Below are 26405 nucleotides of genomic sequence, written 5' to 3' on the forward strand. Positions count from 1 at the left end.
GAGCTTTTCCTTTTGTACTTACAACACTGAATAATAACAGAGAACACAATATTTCAGTGCCAGCAATTTCTGACTCAGTTATGAGACATTGTCATTGACTTTCAAGTCCCCCAAATGGATATTCCTTACCTGTTGCATTGTCATACTCCGGGCACTCTGGAAATCTGGTGGGGCTATTTTTTTCTGGGGTTTTGTGTGGGGTGTGTTAGTTTTGAATTTATTTTCTTTTTTTTTTTCCTTTTTTTTTTTTTTATTTCACAGTTTGTTTTATAAAATCCTTCAACAAGCACAAGAGAGTCTGTGAAAACAGCAAGGGGAATGTTAACATAAAACATGCTCATAGCTAAGGCCAACTCTACCATTTTTATTAAACAGAAGTTGTGATAGTTAGTAAGGTTCTTGGCATATTAAATATTTCTGGACCATTCCTTGTTCAACAGCTTGTTGTGGAGATCAGCTAGTCCCTGAAAGATACCCTGGAGATGTGCTCTTTTCTATTTATGGGTTGGGGGTTACAAGGGTAAGGATATGAGTTCCTTTGATTGCACTGGAGTGGCTGGGGAGCATCACTGCTGTCATTCCATGCCTTATAATTTAAACCAGTAATACCTTCTTAGTAGCTGTACACACTCCATCAACACAGTCTCTTCAGATCATTTTCTTGCACTGCATTTATTCATTACTGACCAGCAGTAGTTTCACTGCATTAGGCTCTGCAGTTCTGTGAGAATTGCCAGAAAAGATTCGGGAAAAACATAACCCGGAAATTCAGCAGTCAGTGCTGACCATACTGTAGGTTAGTCCTTCCCCACTAACCACACTTTTACTTGCAGGGCAATTGTACTAAACTGGAAAACAAAACATATATATTTACAATAACTAATATATGTTTTCATCTTCCTTGTACTTGTTTTGTTGAGACAGTTCTGGATTGGTTACCTTCAGGCACACTGACAAAAAATGTTTAAGAAATTACCATACTGGGTAGATAGATAGATAGATAGATAGATAGATAGATAGATAGATAGATAGATAGATAGATAGATAGATAGATTTATAAATGGATATACTGTTGGTATGTGTATGTTTATGTATATGTAACATATTTTATTGTCACACTGGCTGACTGAATCTGTTCAATAACAAGATATGAAATAATACTAGTCAAAAAGCAATGTCTTGTCACCACTCAGTATCATGATATGGCACATTATTTCAGTCACATTTCAGCTGTTTGAAATCAAATCTCTGGAGACTTGAAGTGGCAGATCATGGGAAGTCACAATAACTTTTTCGTTCATTTCCAGGACTGAACTGTAGTTCTTTCTGGCTAAGTCTTGCCATCTATCACACTATGTGCTACAGGAAAACATGTGTTTTACAGGAGCCAGAAGCATTATCTCCTACCATGCAAGGCATTTACTAGGTGAAACAATTCATGTTATACCATGAGCCAGCAGTCGGTTGTTGTCTTTATGAGTTTGTGGAATTTTGAGACCTAAACAGTCTAATTTTCAGAAGTTTTATTATGGATTATAAAGAAGCATCAGTGAGATATAAACCTAGAGTTTAATAACCCATAAAACATGCTTCAGCAAGGTTTTTAGCTACAACAATCCATAAAAAAGGTTTGAACTACATTGTAATGGTCTTTTGGGCTGCCAGTGCAACTAATGAAGGGTTTTAGACAATAAATTGGACTAATTGTTGAGTTACAAAGGCCTTTCTTTGTTCTTTTGGTAGGGTTTTTTGTTGTTGTTTTGTTGTGTTTTGTTTTTTTCTTTTTTTTTCTTGATGCATTTATACAGACTTTCCTCCCACCTGGCAATCTTCCTTTGTCATGAATTCCTGTCTTTGATTCTATAATAGCCCTCATAAAACTGAAACATTTAGCATTTGGTGAATACACAGGGTTTTTTGCTGTTGATGGCTCAGGCATTTGCTGATTCACTGCAGTACCATTCTTTTTATTCAATTAACTGCAAAATCCAAGAAGCAGCAAAATTATTAACTGATCAGGATTTTTCTGAGAACAGTGTGGTTTCTTTCTAGCTGACAGCTACTGTGCAAAAAGGGCCACACTCCCACAGTCTCCTAAATCTCTGAGCAGAACCTTGGTCTTTGCGATCTCCAGGCAGACTCACCTTGCTGCGTAGTCATTTCTCAAGACTACACAGGTCTTCAGGTGTAATTTAGGTGGACAGGACTTAAAACACCAGGAACATAGCCCACATTTTTTAACCAGAGACTAACACTTTGGAAAATGATCAAGTACACCTTGAAAATGAAGAGGTGAAATTTTACCCTGAAATATTGACATTGACTTCTTATCTCATCTTTTGCTGTTGTGGCATCTCAGGGAATAATTTGGGTGCAAATGCTGCAGACCAGTGACTTGCATGATCAAGTACCTATCACCAGTCATGCTGCTTCCTTAGTTTTCAAAAAGGGGGTGAAAAGTATGTAGAAAAGAGTTTATTCCTCTGTTGCCTTTATTTATTGTTGGTTTCTAGACAGAGGTGGCTTGACTTCAGCACCCAAAAAGCTGTTTGGGCAAGTTGCCCTATTTGTGACAGGTTAGACTTCCAATAGCATGTTTATCAAAACTCCTTGGGGCCTCAGACTAACCATGATACATTTATTTGGCACTTAACAGTGATGTATTTATTGTCATAATTACTTGCCCATACATTTGGGAACTTACAGTACATGTCTCCTCATTGCATTTTAACTGAAATACAAAAACACTGTGGGATTTGCATGTCATGCCTCTTATTTCAAATGTTTTATTCCACAAACACGAAGAGGAGGATAGATCATCTCTGACTTATGCTGACCTGGTTCTCCACTCATTCTTGTATGCTACACACCAATATCAGTAGAGTTACAGTGACATAAACCAGAAGAATACAGTCAAAAATCAGATCCTTCCTACACCAAATCACTTTCCACATCTGTTTCCTATTTGTCTTATAATGACACATGGGATTATCTTGGGAAGATATTCTGCTTTCACTGTCATGCCACTGACTTTACAGCCTTATCAAATATCCATTGGAGTGCAGGTTGAGCAGTTATCATCTACTAAGAAGAAATGCCACAAAAATGTAGATTGATAATATTTTTCAATAATGGCTTGTAGCATTAATGCTATTTTGTATTATTGCAGTTCTGGTCTAGCATTCTCCTCAATTCACTGTTTTTATTTATTGTGTAAGATCTAAGTATGGACCCTACAGTAGAATCTCAAAAATATTTTTCTTTTTGGTTATTTATTCATTTCTGATTAGAAGGAGCAAAGTGAGAAAACTGGAGAGAGGCAAGGAATGTGCCTGTGCTATTAAGAAATAGAAAGAAAGACAAAGAAAGACATTTAATACTGTGTAAGATATTATATACACAGGATGACTATAAATATAATCAGGCAGGCTACATGTATAATAACATGCCTTCGGAGATTGAACTTTAATTTCTGGAATCAAACTTCATGATGTCCAACCTTTTTATCTTACAGTGCAGTAAGCCCCTCCAGGTGACTATCCTGCTAACAGTCCATTTTCCCTTCACCTTTTTCTTCAGTAAATGGACTGAAATGTAAAATCCATCTGATGTTCCTTTTGAAAATATGTAATAAATGCACAGAGATATGTGCTAGCATGATGTAATTGAACAAGCCTGTAATAAAAGATAGAGGCTGTGACTGACTTACAGAAACATGGACTCCACAGGTTTGAAATAACACCATTTGTTGGTCTCTAGTTTGGCCCATGCCTGGGCTCAGTATGGATGAGCAAGTTAGGGAACACAGGGTACCAAGGAGAATGCTGCATCCAAGGTGGAGATCAGTCTCTTCTTTCTGGGTCTCTGTGACTTAATTAGGTGTCAATTCAAATTAACCACAGTGCAGGGGGGAAATGGAAATTTTAGTTTTTGGTGTGGCCTCCACAAGTCTTCTGTGAATGTAGAAGTCTTCTGTGCAAAAAGCATCAATTCTTCTGGTTTTACCCTCAGTCCAAAACACAAGATAAACACACTATTCAAATTGATTGGCAGACTTGGTCCCCCAGTTTAAATTAAAGTAATTAAATGTACTGAAAAGCCCATTGCTTTGGATTTACTGACCTCCATTTGACTTAGTGTTGACTGAGGCCCTTCTTAATCTCAGTTTAAATCCCCATATGCTTTGGCCAATGAAACATTTTAAAAGTTTCATTGCGTGGTTCTGAATAATAATAATAATGATAAAAAGCTCTCCTGTTGCAGTTAAAATTGAATTTGAGGATGCATGAAATAGAAAGTCACTAATTCTCAGGCTAGGAAAAGCAGAATTTAGCATCATGTTATGTTGCGGGATATCTCAGAAAAGTAGAGTCAGGGAAAAGTAGATTTTATTTTTTTTCAGATAAAAGTTTCAAATTCCTGCTTCATCAGGAATTACTATTACTCAAATGTATTCTAAATGAAAGCAAAAAGATTTCAATAAAACAATGTAAATTGTATGTGAACTAGGACAGAAGAGACACAAGATGTGCATGTGTATTTGTGCCTTTGACTAGCCTTCAGCACATACTGATTAGGAGGTTGGCACTTCTAGCAGACCCTCACTCATTGTAATTTGACTTTCTTAAGACACAAACCCCAGTATGAATCACATAAACAGCACTCTCTACACTCTCTGGTGTTCAACTTGCTTACTAGTGTTCTTTCATCAAATAATGTTGTTTTTCCTTTTTTTTTTTTTTCAATCCCACAGGACAATATCTTTAGAATGGAAGATTCACATTTTGAAAATGGGCGGGGGAAAAGCCCTTATGATCCCAAACTGCTGACAGCTTCGCTTTTAGTAGGTAGGTGCCACATAACAGGTTCACTGAGATGTGCAGTCACTGTAAATAATTGCCAATTTTCTGCCTTTTTTTTTTTTTTTTCTCCTTGCAGCACCTATGACAGGCCTTTGTATTGTGCAATTTATTTCTAGGTTAAGGTAATTCTGTTTTCATTTTGAATACAGTTGACCCAGGTGTCTTGAGATATAAACCAAGATTTGGGTATCACAAAAGCTGCTTTATACCCTGCAAGGCCTTGATTCTGCGAAGTGTTTTTCCTCCTCACATCTAGATGGAGGCATTTTAATCACCCAGTTTTACAGGCTGGATGCACTGGTGGTCACACCAGCACAGCTGAGAGCAAAGTGAGAGCAGGAACAAGTCATTCCTTACATCAGTTTTGCTGCCAAGGAAGGTTTATCACCCAATTGTACTGTGTGTGTATGCTGGAGACACATAAGCAGTCACAGGTCTAGGCCCTCAGGTGATGATTCAGCTGAAGAGAGCTGTCTGTCAGTGAATACAATTGCATTCCTGCCTAGAACAAAAGGATTTAAATAAATTAGGTGTTTCTGAATTGGTAATACTTCATTTCGTGGAATATGTAAATATAGAGCAACTGGACTGTGTTGATCTAATTGAACTAATGCAATTAATTGAATTTATCTAATTGATTTAACTTATCTGACTGAATTAATTATGTTCATTGTTATTCCTTCCCCTTCTCAGAAAAAGGCAAAAAGGTGTTTTGTGAGAATAAATTAGGAATGAAACAGATTCTTCTTTCCGTAACAACTCTGCCTAGGTGTAGCCACCTTACCCTTAACAACAAACTTTCTCACAATTTATTATAACTTCAAATCCAACAATAGTTTCAGAAAATTGCAGATTCTCTTTATCTCAGAAGTCTTTGGGAAATGGCACATAACCAAATAGCTTGTTTTCTCCAGGACTTAGTTCACATTGTTAGTCTAGGGCTTTGCCTACTGTCTACCCTTATTATATTTACTTTGCATTTATAAATTAAGCTATTCAAAATAGACAGCAACAGAAATTTAGTCCTAAGTGTGCCTCATTTCCTGATCTGAGAAGCCAGTAATGATCCCAGGTGATGAGCTACCCTGGGGACACACACTTTTGAACAGGAAAAACAGGAAAGACATACAGATCTTGCTCCAACTTGTACCCTGTACAAACAGAAAGGAAAAAAATGTGTGTGTAAAAGGCCAGTGTATAAATTAGTGCCTGAAGCGACTTGAATTTGTGGCAGAGCTACTCTCAAGCGAATAGCTTTACTATTTACTTTGATATACAATAAAGAAAGAGAATGATGACAAGCCAGTATTACATGGTATACCCGGTATGCAACTGCACAAAGTCAACAGTGTCTAGCTTTTCACATTCCTTTTTTTTTTTTATGCTCAGTCCGGCACAAATATGATTATCTTATTTCCCTTGGCTTAGGTTTCATGTCTTTAAAACATCTTTACTTTCTTGAGCCCACTTCCTATCACTATAATTTTCACTCCCTTCCTTCTAATAAAGAGTAGACAGGGCATGATCTTTTGTTTTGAATCAGGCTTCAGTGAGAGCCATTGGGTGTATTAACATATTGGAAAATAGTACAAATTCAGTATTCAAAGCCAGTGACTAATTTCTACTTCAGTGACTTATACGAAACTCAGGGTGAGGCTAGAAGTAACATTCCAGTATCCTGACCAAAAGCACCTTTTCTTCTCTGCCTCTTCATAGTTGCCTCACAGTCATACTTTATTACTCATTATTTACCTCGATCCTTTACTGCAGAGTGTATATTTCACAGTGTCCATCAGGTTCAGCACTGGTTCTCAACGTCTTACTTCTCTTTACCAAAAGAAACCAAACTTGCATTTTATGGTAAAATGATGATCCAAGGCAAAAGAATCTCCTCCCGTCAAAATAGGTGAGAAACAGGGAATGAACTGGCTAATCACTGACTCCATGAAGAAGTTTGGTCCACCTGCTCTCTGAAGTAGGTAGCACTGGAGTGAAGTAGAGAAAATGGCCATGAAGGCAAGAGGAGACTCTTGACCACAAAGGTCTCACATCAAGAAGGACATGGATAGATTGCTTCTTCTGTTCTCCTGAGCTGAACAATAACTCAACTACTCCTGGCCCCTCATGTGCCAGAATATTTGTCCTCACAAGTGACAGTGGTTTATCTAAGGTTTAAGAGGGCAGCTATGTAAAGCAATTACCCAGCAGTCATTAAAATGCGGTGTTATAATTAGTAATGCAAAGTAACTATCAGGAAGATAAAAGGCTGAGAAGAGTAATTTATATGGTTAAATACAGGAGGGATATATAACCTCTCTTCTTCATCAGAAACACTAAACAGAGATTTTGCAAAGAGTGGGAGAAGAGTATATTCTTGACACCATACTAGAGAGTAAATCTTAGGTAAGGGAAATGTAATCACCAAGAGGAATTTAGGCAAAACACCAAGGTTAATTTGCAAAAAGTAACTTCAGATCTTTAATAACCATTAGTGCCCAGGAGGCCTATTCTGCATTTCAACTGAAATAAACTCTAATAACTGTAAAGAGGATCTTCAGTTTTCCCTCTCTCCTAGCAAAATCAATAGTATTTGAAAAAAAAAAATCCACACCAAAACAAAACCAAAATAAACAGTTCATCATTATTAAATTGTTCCAATGTTTTACCAGTATACATTCCTTATCCAATCCACCTGCAAACATTTTTCATTGTTTTTTTAACAGTTGTTCATCAAAGTTAGCTATTGCTACCTTACTCTTAAGTAAATGCCATCAAGGAACATGATATAACCAGGTCCTAGTAATATAAGACACTATTCAGCCATTCCCATCTATGTGCTGCTAACTAAACAATCTCCATTTGAGTGGGCTAATGCATGAAAATGTAGAGACTAAGAAATCCCTGGGCACCACTAGTGATTATTCCAGTGCAGGAGGAAAACGAGAGGCAACTTAGTTTCCAAGAAATATAATCATGGGAGGAAATATCCCTGAATGTAACAGACTAAAGCAATTGTATTGGGATAGTTGGAAAAAATCTTCAGAGAACGAGGCAGCATTGTCCCACTATCAGTCAGTTTGTTTTTAGGAAATGACCCTTTGGGATTTTCAAAAGCTTTGGTGATCCAGAATCCTCCAAGCTGTTTATGTTCCTGTGTTTCATTGATTTTTTGTTTTTCTTTTAGAGTTTATAATTTCTTTTACAAGTTAACAGTTACTACATTTTTCATTTTATAAAATCAGTTTAGGTAATGTAATACTCCCAAATATGTATGAATGTGATCTGAAATACAGTAGCTTCTCACCAATTAAGAACTTTCGTATTGGATTTGTTAGAAATTAGATACTGAGTACATATGAGGTTCAGGATTTTAGAATTACTCTGCTTCCTGGGAAGTTTTAGTTATTGTCTTTAAAGGAAGTGAAGCTCAACCACCTTTATGTCTGAAAATCTCAACTTTAGTGAATAAACCTTTTACCCAAGTATAGATTTGATTTGTGAACCCTTTTACCAGTGAGAGCAGTCGTGACATTCAAGGCTTGATTTTGCTTGTATTCCTCATTTGTTCAACTTCCTTATTACTTCCAATGGAAAGTTTACACTTCTATTCTCTCCACAAATTATTTTGTTAAAAATGTAATCCTCCTTAAGAGCTGAATAGAAACACTTTATCATATTTATTGTTTAGTTTTTAACGTCTGTGTATCTTATGATGTCAGGGAGTTGTTTGCAGTTCCATGCTGATTACAAACAGTACAGGCAAAAATGGTTCCTTCCTTCCAAAAATCAGCATTACTATGGACTTTAATTGTTGCCTCTTTATTTAGTAAAATCAATATATGTATTTCTGTTTGCATTCATGTGTCAGCAGGCTAGTCCTTTAGAATAAGGTGGTTCCTGTCCAAAACAGCGTTTTTCCCTATGCAAACAACTGAGGGTCATCAACTAGTTCTGGACAGTTGTTGCTTTGTGCAGCTGGGCTGGAAATACGAAATGACAAGTTTTTATTGGCTTTTTTGCCCTCCTTCATTCTATCCCTTTGAGAATTGTTTGTCAGTTTTCAAGTTATTAACTTCCACTTTCTTCTTAATTTAATGAAAACTTCTTTTAAAACACAGACATTAGAAATAATACAGTAAAGACTATACATGACATTGAAGAATCATTTTCCAGACCAGCAATGAGTAAATTTCAGTCCAAAAGAAAGTATGCACAGGGACACAAATATGATTGTACTTCTGTCTACACAGGAGGCAAAATCCTCATACAGCTTTTGAACAGTACTAGCTCAAAAGATGTGCACATCTGGGACATGACTTGAGGCTTACCCTGAATTTAGCAAAAATTATCTAAAGCCTTACAAAAAGTGGTATTCCTTGGTATTTCTGTCTGGAAGAAGTCAAATTCCCCTTTTTGACTGACTACAGCAAATTAGGTCAAACTGCAGGCACTGGCCTAGGTGTACTGAAACTTGGAGGGGCTGTAGGAGAAAGGAGAGAAAGGTCAGCTAGTTTTCTACAGACCCTTCCCCATATGGAATATGCTGAGGCCAGTTACTGGCAAAGCTTTTATCCTGTCACCATTGACGAAAAAGTGTCAGCTGAGCTGAGACCAGCCTAGAAATTATGTTACTTCCAGTGATGTTTATAGATTGAATTAGAAGCTGAGGTGCCAAAAAACCTTACAATTCTAACTATTTCAAATATGTAATTTTAGTAAGTTTTTGAACTGTGTTTGGTTTAATTTTAATAATATAGTAACAAATTTAGATTTTTTTTTTTCTTGGTTGACTGACCTCTAGATCGGTTGATAACTTAAAAGAAAAGTAGGCCTTGTTGGTTTTTTCTTTCTCCTTTGATTTATATTGATTTATCAGAACTCACTAGGGAATGAAAGACAAGAAAATGAAGATAAGGTTAAAGAAAGGTTAAGCATAGCATCAAAGCCCTTTTCACAGGCAAAAAGGTTTTATGATCTTTAAAATCTCAGCTTCAGACTCTGTACATAATAATCACTATAATTAAGTGATTGTCTCCCCTTCAAAAAAAAGTTCAAAATGGCATAGAAGAATGATAAATCGTTAATTAATGATATGCTGTTCTGTTTCATTTCTGATTATACCTCCTGCTGGGCACAACTGGTCTATTTGCTTCTAATCTCTGCTGTGAATTCATTCAATTCCACGCCTTTCCGCTATCATGTTTTCACCCTTCCTGACTTTCATGGCTACCATATGGTATAGAGCCACTGTAGGTTCAATTTCATGGTGTCAGTGTTCTGGGGAAAAGATGCCAGTGATATCCAATAGACATGCTTGGATCTGGTTGTCCCACCATGGAAATATCTAAAATTGCCATGAAAATTATAAACTTGTTCCTAAAGGGTGTTTTAAAATGAGGGTATGGTAGAGTTCATCATGACCATGAAAAATTTATTACCTTAGCTAAAGAAAGTTATTTTGTCCTCAAACTTGTCTTTTTTCACAAGGGACCTGTGTAATATGGGTAGCTTGAAAATAGTAGTTGGAAGGAAGAATACTTTTTAATTCAATATTAACAGTATAGGGTAAGGTATTTCATTTCACATACATATGTAGAAGGACACAGTCCTAAAAATGCATTATTAGCATTTTGAATTCAGAGTAATTTCATGGACAAGCTCTACGTTAATGCCAGAGAGATATGTGTTATACTTTGATCCCTGGTTCTTTTCTGAGGGTCTTGTTACAATGTAGTTACTATTATTACTCTCTCTACCAGCTGGGCAGGTGTTTAACTCGACCTGCTCCTTTGAATTTAAACAGTCTCTCTGCCTCCTCCATGGTATTTCTAGCTGGCTGAGGAGGGATGCTCTGGGATGAGTTCTGTCTCCCTGTAGGTTGTCTGAATGCTTTTCATGGGCTGAAGTATCACAGGTGAATTTTGAGTTCATTTGTTTACTGTGAAATGCATGGGGTCAAGGTAGCAGGGAATGATCTTGTTTATTCTCTCCCTTAGCTGTTGCCCTTTGCCAGTATCACAGATTAAAAAAAAAATCAACCAAACAAGAAGCCACACAATTTCTGTATGAAAAATTGAAGAGACCTAAGGACTTTCTGAGGCAAGAGTGAATGAGCTGGACTCTTCGGTTCCCAGGGTCACAAAAAAACAGTGGGTTGGAGGGAATCTCTGGAGGCCTCCAGTCTAAATTCCAGTTATAAACAGGGCAATTTCACATTTAGATAGGATTTCTGAGGCTGCATACTACTGCCTGCCAGGGTGAGGTGTACTGGCTGCTACTGTTGCAGCCTGAGAATTCAAACGTTTTTGAAAAGTGACTGCACCAGCAGTCAGGAGATACAGCTCATTTGCAAGAGGTTACAATTAAGCTCTGCAGTGAGAAAGTGGGTCTAATCATCTATTTTCAATGACAATACATTGCATATGGCTTGTTGCTTTGTAATTTTCTCATTATCCCTATTAGTGTAATATGAACATAGGACCAACAGCTTTCTCTGACTTACCATGACTGGAAAATTGAGGAATGTTGCTTACAATTATGTCCTCCCGCAGATGGAGAGCTCTACTCTGGCACAGCAGCAGACTTCATGGGCAGGGACTTTGCCATTTTCCGAACTCTGGGGCATCACCATCCCATCAGAACAGAGCAGCATGACTCCCGGTGGCTAAATGGTATGTAAAATGTGCATCTCTCTGGTTACATTCCTCTAGCTGTTAAAGACTAGCACACAGCTTCATTCCAGCAACATCTGTGACAAATACACCCCTCGTTTATTTGGAGCAGAATTTTGTCTCAGACCAGTTAAACTAATCAAAAGTGATTTATAAAGGAGCATTTTTGTTTTGATTACACTGGGATTTGTGGAGTGTGATTAAGTTTAAAACACATACAGATACTACAGGCAACACAGTCATGCAAGTTAGACAGAAGCTTGGGGGTTGTGGACGCATCAGGCAGACATGAACACAAAGTAGCTCCAGAGCTTTGGGCAGGACTGTGCTTTATACGGACTTTAATTTTTTACTGGGCTGAAGGGGATCTGACACTGGCCACCAAAGTCCAGCAGAAAATGAATCAGCAGAACTTCCTGAGCAAGTCAGAGTTAGGAAGAGTTTGGAAAAAGTGAAAGGAGTCTTGGGCATTCCAAGCATTCTGATTTCAAAATGTCCAATATTTGACAAGGCGCAATAGCTTACATTATTGTATGGATATTACTAATCAAGCCTGTGGCTGTTTATTTGCGTGTATGAGGAGAGAAGGATAGTTTCAGAGAAAATCTGGTTTTGGCTTCATGTACCAAAATACTTTAGAATGCATCTGAGTACTCTATCCAAGCTCTACTGAAGTCAAAATTCTGACAGCTTAAATAGAATTACACTTGGCTTTAGCTATACAAGGATATGAGCATTTTGGAAATGAGAATTCATTGTCTGAAAAAGCTAACCATAGCTAACTAATGCTAACTGTGGTTACTGGGTTAATTTGTATTTTAATTTTTGAAGAGTTAACTAGCTATACTTTTGCTGTACATGCTGCTTGCATTCTGGGTTTGAATTCACAAAATATTTAATTCTTAGACATTTTTCATTCCTAGTCACGCTGTTTATGTCTTTGCTGAGGTTCAGGTTTTCTTATGTGGTTTTGCAATTTGGTGCAAATTGTTCACACAAATTTTAATGTGAAAGAGAAGAGTATGTTTTAAAACACCATTTCTTACTAGCTAGTCAAGAACTTCTGGTATCATACTGGATATCACATTAACTGTATGTACAATCCATAACAAATTCAGTACCAGACTCATAATTAAAACCACAAGATGCAATTGCAGCTTGGATTAACAGCTCTCTATATAACATACACATATCTAAATATGTACATGACAAGTTGTATGGATCTGTATTATTATATGACAAGTTGTATGAATCTGATGTTTATCCTGCTAAATTTACTTTTTGCCATAATTCATGTGCACTAGTGTGAGAACATTTCAGTTCTAGAGTCCGTGCTTACCCAGTACCCCAGAAATTTTGTTAAATATTTTTATTATAACAATATACAATATTTCTGGACTTCAGGAGACAGTGAAGTACAAGGCTTGTAGACATATCCATCTATCTTGGTACCTACTAGAGTAATAATATTTTAAAGATAACCAACACCCACTTTTGTTATGATAGTCATGATGACATAAAGCCCAATCATGCAGGCAAAATCTGCTTTTGTGCAGTAGATTTGCACAATGACAGCTGAGTCAGGAGGATTTATGTAGTGGGAAAGCTCAACCATTGTCCACAGCCCCTGTACTTCATCGCTGAAAATGTGTCATTCCTTTGTGGATTCAGTTATCAGTCTTTCAGCACTAAATGTGAGAACTGCTTTTCCCAAATTAGCACTAAGGTTACATCTGACAGGGTGCAGAAACCACAACTGCTTTGTGCTCAAGATGGGGAGGAGAAGACAGTCGCACATAAAAAGCTGATGAATCTCAAGCTCTCTAAAATTTAAGTATTGTCCAAAATAAGCATAAAAGTAGAAAGACAGCATTTTTTTGTATCTCAGTGTGAGGATGATTTCCAGCTCTAAGTAAAATTCTTGCACTATATTTCTGTATGGAAAGTTTCAAACTAATTTAAAAGAAGATAAGAATCAAACTGAGACCTTTAGAAATGACTCTCATAACTGTCCATAATTTAATAAAGAACGATCCTTAAGTACATTTTTGAAATCTCTCTCCCCATTGCAACCTAATGCTTTTACCTTCCTAATATGGAAAGGTTGGCCTAAAATCTGCACTACAACATTCCTATTAAGGGCTCTAAGGCTTTACTGTTAATTTCCCAGTGATAAGATCCTGGCAGCCTTTCCACACAGTACTCGTAATTTCAGCATCTAACAGGGAAATCCAAAAATGATAATTGTTTGGGTTTGAAACTCTGCAGGCATGCCAGTCCTTTGATTACTTTTTTTATTTGTCATTTGTCTTTTTAAAATATAATTATAAAAGATGCTCTGCGTTTGCATGTATTTAAAGTGGATATACTTTTAATGAAACAAACTCTCAGTGAAGGATGAGGTGTACTCTGCTTTCTTAAAGATCTGTATAAACTATTTTTGAACCTTAAGTTTGCAGACCCTTATGTGTTTTTTAGTAAAGACATGGAATGCTATGTAGTGGAGCGTTTACTTTCCCAGTTAAAAAACAGTATTTTGATGGACATGTATTGAAAGCTGCAGAAGAACAGCAGTTCTGGTCAAACGTAACAGAGACAAATTCTCATTGTCATGGAGTTTAATAGTTAGGTGGTAAGGCATCCAGTTTTAACCTTGCTAATGTTTACTTCAGTCAGAGCAAGAGCTTAAAATGGCTCTTTCCATACTAAGGCTGAGGTCAGAGCTGACAGGGTGCAGAAAACAACAGCTCTTTGGTACCAAAAATGGAGAGGAGAAGACAGTTGCACGTGAGGAGCTTGAAAACTTCCCAGCAATAAAGTCTTGCCCTGAACTGGCATAACAGTAGGGCAACACTGCACAGAGCGATCAAGTTTTTGGGATTTAAGCGTGAACACAGAGATCCTACACAGATCACACAGTCTTTTTCTGGAGATGCTCAACCTTCTTAAAGAAGGTGTATGCTTTTAGGAAAAGAACTGTGCCCAGCCCAAGAGAAGGTCTGACCAGCAGCCCTTACAGATTTTTTAAGTCCTTTAGAGATATTAAATACTCACAGGCTTCTAAGCCTTTCATTTTGTTTAAATAATTAAACAGTCACCAAGCCAAATAAAACAAGGGAGACTGATTCTATAACCATGTAGTCAGGGTATTCATCTAGAAGCTAGGGAACCATACATCATTCACTGTAGCAGTGTATATTTAATTATTGATACAGTGTTGGCCAGATGTGACAAGGAGACATTTGCAAACACAGTAAAATAAGCTGGTGTTCAGGGAAGTCATTTTGGATATGAAAAGCCACAGTTCAGTGCCCCAAACTGAATCATGTACTTTGTTATAAGCCATGTTCATGCACACACTGAACATTACTAGCTCCTCTGGTATGTGCATGGAGTTTCTCTGCACAAAAAAGCTTTGGCAGTCTTAGTTGGTCCCGGTGAGGGTCAAGAATAGTTTGGACCTTTCAGTAAAAAAAAAATCTGAAATTGGAAAAAACATTGGAAACATTGGAAATTGGAAAAAACCTCCTCTCCAGCTTTACTATAAGAAGCAACTTCTTTGATGTTACAAATACCTCTTAAAAAGTCTTACCTGTAAGGCAAGGACATGTTTCCCTTTAAATGTTCTGTTGCCTCTCACAGTTCAGAGCCATCAGAACCCAGTGTTATTTCAAGGAAGTGTGGATCAGGTCCTGCTTCTGTGAAGTACTTCAGCAATTAAAAAAAAAAAAAAAAGAAGAAATTTGTAGGGGCCTGAGCAGGTGGGAGCGGCTCACCCTGATACCAGAGAGTTCCCTGGTGTACGACAGGCAGTGTTGGCTGGACACCCTCCCAGCTTTCATGCGAGGGCTGAGGGCATGGCTGGAGGCAAGAAGGCAGAATTGGCAGTGCAGTGTACCAGAGCAAATGCTAAGCAAAGCAAAAGCAGTGCACTGAAGGCAGTTTTTCAAGCTGAAGATTTAGAGGAGTGGAAGGAGAGAGCTTGGAGCTGCTCCCATCTTCTCTGACTTGAGCACAGGGGATCTGGCCTTAAATTGTTAACGTTTTGTAAAATGAATAACCATAAACATTTATTTTAAAAGCAAAGCAGAGTGGGGCTGAGGAAGATCTGATGGGAAATGAAATCACGAAAGCTGCATTAAGATAGTATTATGAATCTGGTTTGCACCCCAGAAATACTGGCTTCACCCACCCTCTATTCTAGACCTGGGGTTTAAGAGAGACTGTCAGTCTGGATTTCCAGCTTTGGCTTGGAATTTCCTCGCTTTTTATGGGTTTAAACCACTCTATGATATTATTTTAGCATACTTTCCGTGGCTTAATTTTTAAAGTGGAGTAGTAACTGTGCTTAGTCCCCTGGGGTTATTGTCCTTGGTAATCTTTACGCTTACATAAACAGCTGAGAATTATAGAAGCTGAGCGACTGTTCAATAAAAAAGAAAATGTCCTCTTAAATTTCACAGGCTCTGAGGCAGGAAACATGGACTTGATACTCTCCTGGCATTCAAACAGAACTTTAGCCATCACTTTGTGTTGTTTCCACTTATGGTATTTTGTAGAATGTCCCACCACTGACATCACACACACTTAATTTTGAATATATATGTGTTGCACACTAGAGGCAAGAGAGAGACAAGATTTCTGATAGTTTATAGTATTTTTACCTCTCTAATAAAATGCATTAAATGTGTCAAGATGTTAGAAAACAGTTATTCTTGCTGAGACTTGGATGTATTCATTTGCTGATCACTGAACCTGTAATTTGTCTTTGGTCAACCACACCAAACCCTTTTCCTACCTGTACATACACACAGATGCCCCCCTCTGCTGTGCTGCTCCCTTGTCTCTAAATGCCTTCCTAGTTTCCCGCTTTCCAGCTCATGTCCTGCACATTCCCAATCCAGATATACAGCGTGCAGTAAAATACATGCCACCAAAGGTAAACAGATGTGGAAAGGGTCTGACCTGTCAGCACAGACAGAACCCAACTGTCCTGGTACCAAGGGGTTGTTTCACAAAATACATCTAAGATATAACTGGAGAAAGGAGGTCCTTTGAAAACAATAAATCTCCAGTGAGAAAATAGCTATTTAAACAACGGACATGAGGGGGGGGGGGAAGAAACCGTGTGAACTGCATATGAATATATTCAGTCTTCAAATTAAAAGTATTAAACCATGGTGGGAATGAAATTAGAAAAAGCTGCCCAATAGAAGTAGTCAGTGAGACAGCCTAGCTGCTTTTAACAAGAACTCAGGTAGCTTTTTAGTGTTTTTATATAACACATTTGCCTAACGTTGGAAGAGACTACAGTGAGTAGACTAAGAAGTCTCTTCCAAGTCTGCATTCTCATAAATTTACAAGGGCATATTTAAACACCCATTATGAGTAAAAACAGTAAGGGGACTTTTTGTGTGTGTGTGTGTGTGTTATTCTTTTTGTTGTTCTTTTGGTGGGATTTTTTGCCCTGAAAGGATCTCTTGCATTTAAAATATGCATTTCTATATTTGAACCACATTAGGCAGCTGATAGTGTGCTATCATGCAGGCTGTAGTGTGGACCGAGTTCCACACTTTCCCACCACCGCTTGTAGAGGCATGAACAACTCCAACCCTTGCAGGAACAAAACACGTCCATATATGCAAGTCTCATTTCTCACTCAATACATCCTCCCACCCCCATTCCCATTATCTTCATTGCTAAGAATAGTAATAAATAATTTCACAGTGATAAATTCCATGTGTGACAAATGCTAATGTCACCTAACGCAGTGCTAGGAAGTGCTCAGAAACTATGGTGATGGTGGCATAATACTGTGAACAGAATGGCATACAAACTTAATTTACGAGATTGAATATGAATTTTAAATTGTTTTTCTCATTGCAATCTAGTAAGTCTTTTTGGAAATCACAAAATAAGCACTCCTTTCTTATTGTTAGTACATGACGTTTATCCTGTCACTAATCTGAAATGGTTACAGCTCAGGAAGCCAAACCCCCTCTGAATACTTGATAAAAAGATACTCTTGTATTTGAACCAGTTCATTCATACTGTCTGATAACTGTTACCTGTATCTATATACAAAGAGAAGCATTTGGTTCAGAAATAGAAGGCCAAGTAATAATTAGAGAATGTGCTTAACAATTATCAGGATGTGAAAAAGGTCATGAAGATGGTGGGTAAAGATAACCAGAAATATTATAATCTCCCATCAAGTGGCCTAAATGAAATTATTTTAAATCCTTCTAGGAAATACATCTTCTCATTATCTCTCTCTTCCAGTGCCCACTAGGTTTAGGTAAGCTTCTTCATTAAATATTGATGCTGTGGATGAGATTTTACTCTGTTTAGGTATGAAAAGTTGGTAAAAGTGGCCAAGGGATGAGTTCTGAAGTTGGAGTGGAAAAAAATGGGTAGGAGAGATGAAGCAGAAGAGAACATTCTCCTGGTCTGATTTCACATTTAGAAGACTTCCTGGCACTGTACAGAATATGACCTGGAGCAAGACTTGCATCAGTAAATGTACTGGTCTGAGCTATAGACACAATACACTTGGGCAAGTTAGGATACAAATTAGTCCAGGAACATCTGACTTAGGATATGTGTATATTATTACATGGTTAACTGTGGGCTTATTTATGGGTTTTAACTTGGTCAGCCTTATTATCCACGTCAAAAAGATAATAGTTGGGAGTGTAGTTTAGAAGCCATGCTTTGCAGCAGCTTGTACTGTGTCTCTCTTTATAGAGCATATAAGATAAAAAATAATTTGAGAGCTCAGAGTTCTTTGTGCACTGTTTCCACTGGAGACCAGAGAAGTTTGTCTGCTGCATATAGGACAATTTTAGGAAAGAAGTTCATAGCTCTTAAAACAAGCAGTGTGGGCTATGATCCCAATCCCAAACAGACCAGTGCAGCATAGTCTTTCTAAACAAAGACTTGGTAGTGATGACCAGTTTGGAATCTGTCCTCATTCTTTTGCACTGAACTGGTCTATTGGTGATGTGCCTTAAAATTGCCAAATTTTGAGGTATTTATTTCAACAGTGAATTGAAAGGTCAACATATCAACACGTATCAGGCCAACAGCCCAGTAAATCCTGATGAGTCTCATGTCAAGGTGAGATCTGAGAGTGTAGCCCTTCCTATCACCTATGTTCTGACTTCTCTGGGGAGGCAGTCGGATGAAAGAACCAAAACAAGCTCTGGGTAGATACTAGATGTGGATAAATAAGTGCACCTCTCTGTACAGGACAAATTCAGTGATCTCATTTGGATGTTCAGATTCAAATTTGATGATTCAGGTGAGTTGCTTTCTATAGTCATCCTTCAAAGAAATAAATCTGTATCTCATCTGCCACCTCCAGCAGCAGGAGCTGTGTAAAAACTCATCTGCATGACTGCACTCCAGGAGTCCACTCTTGATCCTGGATGTCTACAGCTCTGTGCCCTTCTCACGCTGATAAAAAACAATTCAAATTTTCTGATTATCAGTAATAATTAGATTTTTATTTTTTTACCTTAGAAAAATTGTTTATTTCTATGGATTTCTTTCAATGGATATCTTTTAAAGCTGGCAATGGATGGTTTTGTAAAGTGATGGTCAGCCCATTTCAGGAAGGTGACAAACTCAGTATATAACTCAATCAGAGGTACCTGTGGCAATGATCTCTACTAGAAAGCTTTGAGTACTACTTTCATGTAGTTATGATTAAAAAGATCATATCTATCTATACATATCTATACATATATATATAAATATATACATATTACATGTACACGTGCATCAGTTTGTGGAAGCCTCTCACTTTTCCCTAGAGATGAATTTCAATATTAAAAAAAGAGTAATTTGTCCAGGACAGGTGTAGTGTTGAGTTTCTAAGTTTGCAGTTTGCTTTGCTTTCGGTGTAAAACCCACTTTAGATTACACAGCACAGGTTTCTTTGTAATTATCATTTTTGCAAAGATCCAAATCAGCTTAAGCAAAGGAAAGTTCAGATTAGGTGGCAGGATGCCAAAGACAAAGCCTCTGTGTTATAGGCCTTGCAAATTCAAGTCGGTTTCCCATGATCTCTGAGATCTCTGTGAGAACTCATCACATCTCTGATGTTTGAAAAACAGTGACTTTTAGCTTCCAAATTGTGCCTCCTTTCTTGTTCACAAAAGTCGCTAACCAGTTTTTCAGAAAAGTTAACCAGAAATCTGTTTTTAGGAATCACACAGCAGAATACTAATTGATTTAAACAAAGCAGGAGCAGGTCTGTTACAGCCCCCTTCATTGGGATATGACATACATCCGAATTTTCTTTCTGCGTTCTTGTGTTGGGTTTTTTTTTTCCCTTCTGCTCTAGCCATCAATTTAATGAGGGTTGACCCTGTCAATACCAATTTCCTCTTCTCAGGCCACCACGTTCAGAGTTTGGTGGGCATTCAATAGAGATTTACTGTTGACTGGGTAATTTGAGTTCATGTGTGTGGTGAAAAATTAGTGAGGAGAATTACCCAGAAAAGTGGATGCCATGACAATGCATGTCACCATGGTGTGACCAGCTCTGCTGACATAGGTTTCAAAAGCTCTCCCCCTGTGAAAATGGGGCCTGTTTGCAAATTAATTAGTTTCTGGCAGCAGCTTGATTGTTGACCCAAAGTTTGTAGAGTGGAAAAACAATCAGATTAGTGTGTTCAGTATAAAGGCCCAGCGCGGCACTCGAGTGCAGTTTGCCAAACTGTTGAAGCCGTGAATAGAGTGAAACAAATTCTTTTTTGAGAAGCCAAGGCAAAGGTTAAGTGTGATGTGACTGGAGCACGCTGGCCGCGGGGCGGTGGGGGGAGAAGTGGAGGTTTCAGCCGCACAAAAATAGAGAGTGTTGAACGAGTTTCATTGAATTTAATGAAATTCACAGCTTCAGACGCAAAAGTGTTTGGCAGTGTTTTAGTCTGTGTTAAAGGGAGAAATAAGATGGCTTTGTTCTAAGAAGTTTTCTTTGTGCATCCATGTGGGACTCCAGGGACTGAGCCTCTAAAGGGTATTAGAGACACTTCCTGAGCCTCCACGCTGTTTCTAAGCACCTGCAGACTCTGAGGTTTGTACCAGTTCCTCCCATTCCCTGCCACACACTAACTCCCTTTATCTCTAATGATTTAATCCAAGCTTCCCATTCATCACCTCCAACATTTGGGCAGGATTCTTTTAAATAGTTCTGGTGTTGAGATTCATGGACAAATGCATTAGAAGTCAACACTTGTGAATAGATGGACTGGCTAAAACTTGTTATCCAGGTAGTGAGACAAAAGATAGATACTAAAAAATATATAGGCCAGATCTTTAGTTGATAATACATGACAATGGCCCCAGTGCAGCCAAGACCTGATTTCTACTCACCGCAGTGCTCAGCTCATTTCATTATCATGCTTCATTTCATCAATGGATATTTTTTTAATATATGTCACCTTTTGTCATCCTTTTATGGCATTCACTGTTATTATCACCCTTATAATATTTCCTCTATATCAAACAATTACTATGTATTTTTAAAAGTATAATTTTCCCACTATGACAGAAAGAAAGGAAATGCCAACAAATGTGAAGGAGACCATGTTCATGGGAAGTTAGGGTATATTCTCTTGAACCAATGTCTTAGCCCTGTTGGCCTGGATCAGAATGCAGGACAGACCCAGGGGAATGGGAGGACAGAGATGCTGAGCTGAAAATATGAAGGGCTCCACCAGCACTTAGCTCCCACCCCATCAAGTCACTGACATGCCCAGCAGAGTTAATGATGTGAGGATACAGACCCTTAGTCTGTTCCCACCTCTTTCCCTCATTCCATAAAATTACAGCTCCTGACCTGTGCAAACTTGGTGATTTGTTCTTGCTAATGGGGCTGAACCTACCCCCTTTACACTAACATTCCTGAACCGTGAATTGCTTGTCCCAAAAGGCATTTAGTGTTGCTTGCAATTAACACAACTGATTACTCAAAGCCGGCACCTGAGGTGGCATGGAGCCATCTGGAAGCATAATTGGCTCCTTAACTGGAGTAACATCCACTTCACAGTGGAGTCTGTGATGACGGAATTATTAGTTCAAAGTAAGCCAGGTATGTGAATACCTGGTCTACACATTAAAACCTCCACTAGCACTAGACACAGATGAATTATTGCAGACTCAAAGCCTCCCTTTCTCTCTGTCTCTGTAACTTCCCTTCTCTTTGTTCATGAAATCACACATATTTCAACCTGAATGTTTGTAAGGCTGAGTAATTGCTTTTGTTCTTTGGGTTATTTAATTACAAATCTCAGTAGATGACAGGTCCTCTGCTCTAAAGGAAGACATCACATTTGCACAGTTACAGAATCCCAACACAAATGTGTGTGGCAAATCAGTGACTGCAGATTTATTCATGCCCTCTGGGACCTGCACTGCCTTTTCAGCTTAGCATGCAATATGATTTAAATTACAGCTTGTGCAGAGCTGTGCCTTGGGATTACACTCCATGTTTCCAACTGTTTATAGTTCAGTGAGCTTTAACCTCTGTGATTCTGAAAATTAAATAATGTCACGGCTGATATCAAACTGATGGCTGGTACTAGATTGCTAAATACTGTGTAGTATTAAAAACCTATTTTTACAACAAAAGTGGAAACATCAGTGTGTTTAAAACATCAATGGCACATTCAGGTAGTTCAGGAGCACAATTCAAAAGTCACACTAGCAGAGAATAGCAAAGCTAATATCAAACTCTATTATCAAGGATATTATTTCAACTTCTGTATTTAGCAGAATTGTGGCTGTGGACTTTACTAGAGCAGGACTGAGCCTAACACTAAGTAACACTGAACCTAAGTACTTTGCAGTGCGAGAGACACAAAGAGTGGGCAAGATCAAGAAACGTAGATAAAGCATCTGTTGCAGTTTAATGCAGATTTCTTAATTCCTTGAAGATTTTATAGTGTCATTATTTCTGAAATACTGTGGCATATCAAGTGTTACATCTTGAAGACCCTTTTGTGCGTAACTGTGGACATCTTAATATTTTTCTTGCCATTCAACAGAGGAGGAGAGGAAACACCTAATTAGAAACTCAATTTTTAATATGGCATGTAATTTTCCATCAGATTACTTTTCACTGTTTGCAGGGGTTTAATTGATGCAAAAACTTTGAGAGATTTTTCCTCATTTAGTTCTGGAAACCCACGTTTCTAGGATAGAAACTACTCCAGTCCCACTTGAGCCACTTCATCGTGTTCCTCCCCAGGCTCTGTCAGGCAACACCTGCAAAACAAAAGGGTGAAAGCGATGTTACCACCAGCATCATTTAGCCCATAGAGCCTCATTCATGGCTCTGGTGTAAGGAAGGGAGAACAGGAAGAGAAAAGGACAAATGGGAGAGACAAATGGATACTTACTTTTCACTTGTAAAGGCAGCATGTTTGACTAAATAACAGAGAAAATAAACAAAGAGGAATTCACAGAATTTCAGTTATCAGATATGATGGACAGATCACAGACACACAAAATGCTTGACAAATGGTTCTTCATTTGATGCCTTTAAGTTGTGACAGTGCAATAGATCCTGAACTTCCCATTTTGCTGCATTGCCAAAGTGGTAGTTCTTTTTCCCCTTCATCTTTAGAGTGCCCTGTACTACTTATCTCAGACTTCAGTGTCTCGCTTTTACGTATCAAAGTGTGTCAAAAGTATCCCACCCCTTGCTATTCCATTGGATTCTAGAGGCTTATATAAATCCACCTTTGTTGAAAGGTGGCCTTTAAATCTGATTTTTTAAACATTTAGATAAGTGCTTTTACATACCATACAGTAAAAAAAAGAGACATAGTAAAGTAACATGGTAAGATATTTATGGTAACATACAAGATTTGTCAAAGTATACAGGTGATCATCAGCTAATAGTTGATAGTCAGTAGCAGTAAATACATCAGATGATAGTGTGCAAGTAATACAGTATTACTGTAATGTGGTAACATTGCTTTTAAGAATCTCAATTTCAGTGTCAAATGATGCAGTGTTGTCCAAAAGACTGTTGGAGTGACCCGCCAAAATTGAACAGCCAGTTGATAAGCCTTTTACCTCTTTTTCTCTCTGCTCTCAGATCTGTATCACTGGTGGCTATAGGCTGATTGTAGTGTTACCAGGGAAAATAATTTCTTTCAAAGGCAATGATTAAATTGTAAATCTTTGAGACTACCGCTTATTATGCAACATGCATAGAATTTTATGTTTCTGAGCACTTTGGGCTGTCACAAACACACTGAGTAAATTGAGGCAAAATATTCCCTTTCTGATTTAACTTTTACAGGGATGGCCTGGCCTGTGCTTTTATTAGATTCCTTGATTATGGAAAAGAGTATTTTTAACATACCTTTATATATATATATATATATATATATATATATATAATTTCATTTCATTTTGGTAGGTTTTAAAGATTTCTGTTCAGGTAAGTACAGCAAGATTTGTAGGAAGATTTTATTAGAGGGTTTGATATAAGCAGAAACAAGATAACCTTTCAGTGACAGCTTTTTTTATACTCATCATTCAGAAAAAGGAAGAAAAGTTATTTCAAAGACAGGATTACGCATTTTTTCCATTCACTCCACAGCTCTTATGAAATAGTTGCAAGCATTCAGTGATAATACATTATCTGTGAATATGGCCACACGTCTGGGGATTGGTGTTTATTGATTCTTTTATTGCCATGTGAGCAAAATTCAATATCTTTATAAGTAAGGAAAAGTGTTCCAGTGATGTCAGTGAGATTATTCATATTTCCTGAAATCTATAACAACATTTGACACACTGTAAAATTTGGTTTTCATGGGGCACAGCTCTCTTCACTTACCCACTCCTTTAGTCTCTGTGTCCTATTCTCAGAAAAAAACTCCATGAGAGAAAAAGGTGCAAAAGCTTTCTATGAGATATTTTACATGGACTAGTGAGTCATCAACTTTTTCCACAAGATTGTGTAAATGGGTTGTCATTATCAGTACTCAGTTCTACTCCATGTTTGACATACTGTCAGATTTAATTTTTTATTATGGGACCTGTATTTTTTACTACATTTCTTTCTTTTATTACTTTTAAAATATTTTGCTAAATTTTCTGCCAGTTCCTCTCCCCATTGTTTATGTATCACAAGCAAGTGTGCTACAAAATCCTCCCTCAGTGCGTCTAAAAAACACAAAAAATTTGAGTCTGATACAATGTTGTCCTAAGAAATTTTTCATTCATAAAAGTCACAGAAATTACATCAAATATTTCTCAAGTGCTGTCAGTGAATAAATAAAAAACGAGGTTTTGCTTGTACAGAATTAAAATACAAATCAATTAAACAATGTGTGAGAAGAACAACCTTCTGACAGAGCAATGCAAAAGGTAATGTTGCAAGACTTCTCTGTCTGAAGCAACTGCACAGTTTTCATCACACCTGTGCTATCAAATGCTTTTGTCACTATTTTTAATGAACAGAACAAAGTTGCACATCAATGATAAACTGGTCCATTAATTCAGTTGGGTAAAATCCTGTTAATACCTTATGTTGACTGAAGCTAAATTAAGTTGGAAATACGTATTATACCCACATGACTACTGAAAGAGGTTGCCATAACTGATGATATCACACTGAATACCTTAGCTTGTGCTGAGAGGTTTTGCTTCCTCTTACAGATGCCTTACTGCATTTTATGTTGCTGTGCTACACTGACAGATCAACTAAAACCAGTCACTCACCCTGCCCTTTCCTCAGTCTTTGCTGCCATTCCTCATTAATCTTACTGTAATGGATTTTGTGTCAAGTTGCTTTACACTGGCTGTAAAAGTTCATTATAACAACAAACCCTTTCTCATAGTTTGACAAAATCACCTCAGTTTTGTAGCCAATTCTAAAGGATTTAAGGAAGAAATTAAGTTACAGGAGATTGGAAAGGTTAGGAAATTGCTATGGTAGTGCTTTTTGCTGGATGACTCCTTGGGACCTGGCATGGGCTGATGATCATTTCCAAATGAATTAACATCCTTTACGAGAGTTGGGACTATGGCAGAGTCCTGTCCAGTTTTTTGATGTGACATCAGGGAGGAGATTTTATTTTTACAGCTACAAAACCCCTTTCACACATTTCAAATTGAACCTGGCAGTACAAAATTTGGAATTTTTCTTCCTGTTTTCAGAATAGATGGTTTTTGGCACAAAGGCCATATTTGTTCACTTTGTAGGCAGAAAAAAAGTGACGTGTCTGTGGATAAGTGGTTCTTCTGCAGACAGGGTTGTGCACTGCATAGAGCTGACAGAGAAATGTTAGGAATTTAGGTTTCAGGAGACAAAGAGAAGGCTGATGATGCACTTGTCAAGCCAGTGCTGTTTAGTTTGGGGTTTCATGCTTTTGCCAATCACACTACTGAGGGCTGTCCCACTTTACCTATTTAGCATTTTCCCACTGGAATTTGTTTGCCATGTTAATCCCCAGCTACTGCTCACATTCAGCCAGGTATTTGCCTCCTGCAGTGTGCTGTGTCAGGAACTTGTGAGGGTGTTGCTGCAGCCCTCTGCCTTCAGGACAGTTCCTTGTACCCTCAAATTTCCAAGTGGCAAAGAGGAAGAATATTCTACCAAGACATAAATGCATATCTCTTAGCATTCTGAAAGGCCTGAGAAAATCACATTAGTGGAGAGGAACAGGTTTGGTTTCTTAGTTTTAGATCAACTACCATAAACTGCTTGGGCATCTCCAGGGACTTGTGCTCCACCTGTGAATCTTCAGAGCTCACGAAAGGCAGGCCTACAGCATGGCTCTGCTTGCCAAAAGTCTGTAACACCCCAAATCAGAAACATCTTTTGTCTTCAGTGCCTCCATGC

The 26405-nt window shown here is 37.9% G+C and overlaps 1 protein-coding gene across 2 annotated transcripts in view; it reads left to right on the forward strand.

Annotated features, from left to right (window-relative positions):
- SEMA3A (semaphorin 3A) overlaps window positions 1–26405 on the forward strand; it is a 330888-nt gene that overhangs the window by 257943 nt on the left and 46540 nt on the right. For both annotated transcript variants that reach the window (XM_050324359.1, XM_050324360.1), the window contains 2 exons: window positions 4754–4847; window positions 11414–11533. In XM_050324359.1, the coding sequence (XP_050180316.1) occupies window positions 4754–4847; window positions 11414–11533 (214 nt within the window). The remainder of the gene's footprint in view (window positions 1–4753; window positions 4848–11413; window positions 11534–26405) is intronic.

This window comes from Myiozetetes cayanensis, unplaced genomic scaffold, assembly GCF_022539395.1.
Source record: "Myiozetetes cayanensis isolate MyiCay16 unplaced genomic scaffold, myiCay2020 scf3, whole genome shotgun sequence".
NCBI lineage: Eukaryota > Metazoa > Chordata > Aves > Passeriformes > Tyrannidae > Myiozetetes > Myiozetetes cayanensis.